This window comes from Canis lupus, chromosome 32 (assembly GCF_003254725.2).
Source record: "Canis lupus dingo isolate Sandy chromosome 32, ASM325472v2, whole genome shotgun sequence".
NCBI classification, from domain to species: Eukaryota; Metazoa; Chordata; class Mammalia; order Carnivora; family Canidae; genus Canis; species Canis lupus.
The window spans coordinates 11232956-11239531 of NC_064274.1; the positions used below are offsets into that span (position 1 = coordinate 11232956).

General features: G+C 40.1%; 1 protein-coding gene across 1 annotated transcript; it reads left to right on the plus strand.

Annotated features, from left to right (window-relative positions):
• Window positions 1–1720: 1720 nt before the first annotated feature.
• MEPE (matrix extracellular phosphoglycoprotein) lies at window positions 1721–3515 on the plus strand. Its single transcript, XM_025428257.3, has one exon. It carries the CDS (start codon window positions 1952–1954, stop codon window positions 3188–3190), a length of 1239 nt encoding a protein of 412 aa, XP_025284042.1. The 5' UTR covers window positions 1721–1951; the 3' UTR covers window positions 3191–3515.
• The last annotated feature ends 3061 nt before the right edge of the window (window positions 3516–6576 follow it).

Genomic DNA, 6576 nt, shown 5'->3' on the forward strand with positions numbered 1-6576 from the left:
TCAATGACTTAAAATAAGCCAAATGTTTAAAATACTTTTTATTCAGAAGTCATTTACTGTAAAGTTTGTATCGATCACACTTCCCCCCCACAGAAAAATATTGCCTATTTTCAGAATATCCTTGCCAATATAAAAGATCAGTGAATATCATAACTGAAACGAATTAATAATTTCAAATTATATCTTAAAGATACTACAAGTTATATCTTTTGTATGCTGTGTATTAGCCAGTTTCCTAAGAGTAGAAGGCATTTCCATAAACTCTTTTTAATCTTGAGATTCATGCATGAGCTGATTCAACAATCTCCCCACTGCTTCCAATGGTAAGATACATGTGGAAAAGTAAGCTGCCCTTCAAATAAAATGATATTCTTATTTGCAGATAAAAGAAAGAGAGAAATAGGAAGTCCAAGCAAAATAAATTTCAGAGGGCATAGTATGAGGGGCCAGAAGCTCACAGAACCCTCCCAGAGGGTGACATTCAGTTGGTACATGGAGAGAAGGGTCCAGAGTTAGTCCGTCTCCATCTGTCACTACCACAGTTAGGGAGAAACAGGTACTGGGAAATAGCTGTGCATCCAATAATCAAGTGACTATTACTCACAATATAGAAGAAAGCAAGCAGCCATTTGATAAAGGGCTATATGTGGTTATGTATGAAATGATAGTTACCATCATTTGTCTTACACATTGACATTGTTCTAGATACTTTACACACATTATAACATTTAATAAAACCATTAATTGGGATGCCTGAGTCGCTCAGCGGTTAAACGTCTGCCTTCGGCTCAGGGTGTGATCCTGGAGTCCCGGGATAGAGTCCCACTTCGGGGTCCCTGCAGGGACTCTGCTTCTCCCTCTGCCTATGTCTCTGCCTCTCTCTCACTCTGTGTAAATAAATAAATAAATAAATAAATACAATCTTAAAAACAAACAAACCAACAAACCATTAATTCTCCCAACAATCCTGAAAGGTAGGTGTCATTTTTCTTATTTTACAATTAAGAAAGCTGAGCCTCAGAGAAGTAAAAAAAAAATAAGGTTTCTAAGATCACATAGCTCATAAACGGTAGAGTTGGACAACTCATTCTAATACCTGTGCTCTTTCGAAAGTACACGTACTTTCAACAAGCACTTGACTGGGGTCAAGCTGCCTGCTGTTCCACTAAATGTAATTCCCCAATACTCTGGCTTCCCTGAATGTGGGTTTTCCATCTCCTTTGTTTTCCCTACACACTTGCCCTGTGAGTGCAAGCTTCTAGCTGATTACACTTTTTTCCTTCATCTGGGAGCGCTCATGTATTTGCACACATTTAATTAATACATCCAAGAAAATGTCCACATGCTCAATAAGAGCCAACAGACTGAAGTGGTGGCCAAAAAAGACAGGATGAAATTAAGCTGTATTAGTAAAAACAGGGCTGTGGCCAGGGCAAGGAAGCTACTAGATGCTTTGTGCTCAAGGCTGCTCAGGCCACATCAGAGTGTGGGGCCCCGTGGGACCCCACAGGCTAAAGGAGAGCCATTCTTTACCAATTCATTCTTTATCCATGAAACTTGCTTTGATCATTCCAGAATTATCTCTGCCAACAAACTTCTATTGAATTAATAGTCTTTCTCTTAAATATCTGGTGGGTAATTCTTTTTAAATTGCCTAGGAATTATTAAATTTTTAAAATTTAATATATAATAATACTTTATGTTGAAAATTACACTTTAGCAGGAAGAAAAAAACAAAGACAATACTGCTCTTCAAAATTCTGGTAAGAGAAGAAATCAAGAGCCAGCACCTAAAGAAAACATTGCCCAGGAAAGAGAGAAAAACTTGTCCATTCTTGGAGCCAGTGAAAATAAAGAAAGTAGCAAAACCCAAACTCTTTTTGAAAACATACAGACCACAAATGAAGTTGATAGCATTAATAACAAAGAAAATGCCCACAGTGACCTAAAGATGTCCGTTTACCTTGAATCCCCTGGGAATAATGGGGCCGAGGATAAAGACAATGCTATCAACAAATCACATGACCAAGAAGAATATGGTACAGCTCTCATCAGAAATAATATGCAACATATAATGGAGCCAGGGACTGTGACTGAACTCTTGGCAGAAGAAAACAAAGAGAACAAACCCAGAAATATTCTAAGCAAAATTCCAGCAAGTGTGAACTATGTTAAAGTCCCCTCAAAAAATAGGAAGAATTATCAAAGAGATCCTCAAGCCCAGAATATTCCAGTTAAAAGCAAAAGCACCCATCATACCCAACACAACATTGACTATCCAAAACAGCTCCAAAAAGTCAAAAAAATCCCCAGTGATTTTGAAGGCAGTGGTTACCCAGATCTTCAAGAGAGGGGGGACAATGATATCTCTCCTTTCAGCGGAGATGGTCAACCTTTTAAGGACATTTCTGGTAAGGGAGAACCTATTGGTCCTGACCTAAAAGGTACAGATATACAAACAGAGTCTTCTGGCCCACGTGAAGCTGATACTATCAGTCCTGATGCAAGAAGGCCAGGTTATAATGAGATCCCAGAAAGAGAAGAAAGTGGTGGAAGTACCACTGGAACCAGGGATGAAACAAGAAAAGAGGCAAGCACTGATGTAAGCCTAGTAGAGGGCAGCAACGATATCATAGGTAGCACCAACTTTAAGGAACTCCCTGGAAAAGAAGGAAACAGAGTAGGTGCCAACAGCCAAAATGCTCACCAAGGGAAAGTAGAGTTTCATTACCCTTTTCCACCCTCAAAAGAGAAAAAAGCTGAAGGCAGTAGTGATGTAGCTGAAAGTACTAATTATAATGAAATTCCAAAAAATGGCAAAGGTAGTAGTAGAAAAGATACAGAGCATTCTAATAGGAATAAAGTAATCTCAACTGGAAAACAAAGATTTCCCACTAAGGGCAAAAGTCAGAGCCAGCTTGTTCCTTCTCATGATCTTGATAACGAAATTAAAAATGAAATAGGTTCCCATAATGGCCTCAATAATGAGGAGACTATAATAACACAGAGCAGAAAAAATCATTATGTACCCCACAGACAAAATTCTACATGGAATAAGGGTGTGCCAAAGAGGAAAGGCTCCTGGGGTTACAGAAAACCCCATTCCAGGAGAAGGGTGAGCCCCCCTAGAAGGCATGATAGTAGTGAATCATCTGACAGTGACAGTTCCAGTGAGAGTGATGGTGACTAGCCCACTAGAAATTACCAGCAGGATAGAGGTTCAAATACCTCATCATCTGTAACCTGACAGAAAAGGGGAGCCATCTGAGGGCAGACCAGATGAGAAAGAGCAGAGCGGAGATTGAGTAAACCAAGAAAACCAGCCCCTGGGGGAGATTTGTTGCTGTCGTAACGGTCACAGTCTGAAATTCTATTCAAAGTTACGAAGTTTGTTTTAAAGGAGAAAAATTAATTAAGGATTTGTGGAATAGTTCACATTTGAATAAATGTCATTTAAAACTAGTTTGTGTCACAAAAGCCTTCCTATGCTGTTTGCTTTATAGATATGAAGAACAGCAATATCTGTCATATGATAATCTGTAATTAAATAATCTCTAAGAAAATCTGTTGTCTGTGGTGCTTCATTTCAGAGACAACAAGATTAGTTCTGCTGCTGGCAAAGGCAGTGTTATGAAGTTAATCTGCTGAATAAAGCTTAGCCACATTCTCTCATCCCACTGTACTTAAGGCAGCATTTCCTTCTTCTTCTGACCTCCCTGTGCTCTAATGAAGATGTCCTGCTTCATAGCTTTCTATGTTCCCTTCTTGTATTGCACATTTATAACTTCTTATAAGATAAGTTTTAGGAGCACCTAGGTGGTTCAGTCAGTTAAACATCTGCCTTTGACTCAGGTCATGATCCCAGGGTCCTGGGATCCCCCTCCCCCCCCCCGTCTCAACGGGGAGCCTGCCTCTCCTCCCCCATTCGTGCTCTCTCTCTCTCACTGTCTGTCTCTCTCACCTAAATAAATGAAATCTTTTTTAAAAAGACAAATTTTATTTCCTGAAACAACTTACCACATTATCACTACTTTCATTAGTTCTGCCTCCTTCCAGACAAAGAAGGGAATGGGGTGAAGGGAGGAGGAACAGGGATACATTGAGAAGGAGAAGCATAAGTACAAAGCCAAGAGAAAAATTTACTTTGGCAAATATTATTCATTGACTGGTCCTAAATTACTTCCAGTTAATTTCTTTTCCCAAATTTTTTATATAGATGTTTTTCCACCTATTGGACTTAGGACACTGTTGTGGAAATTGGACCCAAGCTGCCCGGTAAGGGAGGGGAATGAAATTCTGGAAGGCTTTTTTGCTCTTCCTGATAAGAAAAACTTTTACGACAAGAACCATGATTGCTCCCTTCTTTCCCTAATCTTCTTTGTTTGACATTAACACAATGCTTAGAGGTGCAGCAGCCATTCTGTGACCATGAAGAAAAGGGGTGAGATAACAGAAAATATATTGGTCTCTGCCCCCCAGTTCCTGGCATAGAACTCTGAAAATCCTTGTAATTTCCTAAGTGATAAGGGCAATTGGAGCATCTTTAATTCTAATATTTGGTCTTTAACCCAGGTTCCCGACAGAGAGTTCCTAAATCCCTTGAAATATCCTAGGTCTTTTGTTCTAATGAAGTGACTCTTGGTAGGCTCCTAGATGGGGGCTGGTCACTAGAGAGACTAGATAAAAAGCTTGAAATTTGGGGCAACTGGGTGGCTCAGTCAGCTAAACATCTGCCTTCTGCTCAAGTCATGATCCTGGGGTCCTGGGATGGAGCCCCATGTCAGACTTCCTGCTCAGCACAGAGCTTGCTCCTCCCTCTGTTCCTCACCCTGCTCATGCTCTCTCTCTCTCTCTCTCTACCACTTCCTCTCTCTCTCTCTCTCTCAAATAAATAAAATCTTAAAAAAGAAATAAATAAAATAAAAGCATGAAATTTTCAGTCCTATCCCCTCCATTCTCAGAGAGGGAAGAGGGGCTAGAAACAGAGTTAGTAGTTAATTACACACATGTGATGAAGCCTCCACAAACACCTCAGAAGTACGGTGTTCAGAGAGGTCTCAGGTTGGCAAACACGTGGAGGTGACAGGAGACAGCCTACCTGGAGAGGGCATGGAAGCTCTGTGCCTCTTCCCACATACCTTATCCTTCACATCTCCTCCACCTGGATGTTCATTGGTATCTTTTATCATATCCTTTTACAATAAACTGATAAACAGAAAGCAAAGTGTTTTCTTGAATGCTGTGAGCTACTCTAGCAAATTAACTGAACCCGAGGAGGGGTTTGTGGGAAGCTCTGACTTATAGTCAATAGGTCAGAAGCATAGGTGACAACCTAGACTTGCAATTGGCATCTGAACTGGGGAGGGGGACAGTCTTGTGGCACTGAGGACTTAGCCTGTGGGATCTGATGGTATCTCTGGGCAGATAGTGTCAAAATTGACATAAACTGTATGACAGCTGGTGTCACAAAAGTGTAGGTTTTCTAACACAAAAACACAAACACAGAGATACCACTAACGCAGCTCCATCAGCCTCCTGCCCCCAGAATCCTTCTATGAATAAAACAATTCTCCCTGTGTTAAGCAACTATTCTTTTTTTTGATAGTTGATTTGAAGTACTATTTGATATACCTCTCCATTTCTGACATACTTCTAAGTTGAGAAGGGTTAAGAGAAGAAGAAAGAGGTAGAAGGTAGAGAAAGGTGTCTATTCTTGTCTAAGATGTAAGTTCCCAAACAGCAGAAATCATGACTGGTACATTCTGTACAGCACCTAAAGACACAGAGAGAGAGAGGCAGCGACATAAGCAGAAGGAGAAGCAAGCTCCCCGCGGGAGCCTAATGCAGGACTCAATCCCCGATCTAAGGATCACACCCTGAGCCGAAGGCAGACGCTCAACCACTGAGCCACCCAGGCGTCCCCGCACCTAGATTATTGAGTTGAGTAATTTGGATAACACAAATGAAAAACACCTATGGCAATACAATATCATGATGCCTTCAAAAAATCTAAACTGTAATTAGGTTGATAGAAGGTACCTTTTTTTTTTTTTTTAACAAAGCAGAAGTTGCAATAAGAGCTATGGAATAAATCAGATTTTCCACATACACCCAAATAATAATGTCTAAAAATGCTATGCTCTGTTACATCCTTTAATCCGCACATCATCCTATATATGAGTACCTTTACTATTCCCATTTTAAGCTGAGGAAACTGGGCCACAGAACTGTTAGTAAGTGTCCCAACTAGTAAGCTGGGATTTGTATCCAGGCAGCCAGGCTCTTTGCTCTTAAATATTCACTGTACTACCACACATCACATAAATAGATATACATAATGCATAACATGCATTACATATGTGGATGGGTGTGTATATAGACACCTATACATGGAAAATATATCTATATATCTGTACACACACACACACACACACACATAGAGCAAGAAAAAGAGAACCTGAAAGTAGAACCTAAAATCAAGGAATATCATCTTTCTCTGATTTATCCTCCACCGTCTAGGTATAATAGTAATAAGTACCAATGAAAAGAGTTAACCTATCACCTAATAAATTAGCA

Bases quoted from the DNA above. Each gene is read 5' to 3' on its own strand.
- MEPE (XM_025428257.3), top strand. From the start codon at position 1,952: ATGTCCGTTTACCTTGAATCCCCTGGGAATAATGGGGCCGAGGATAAA.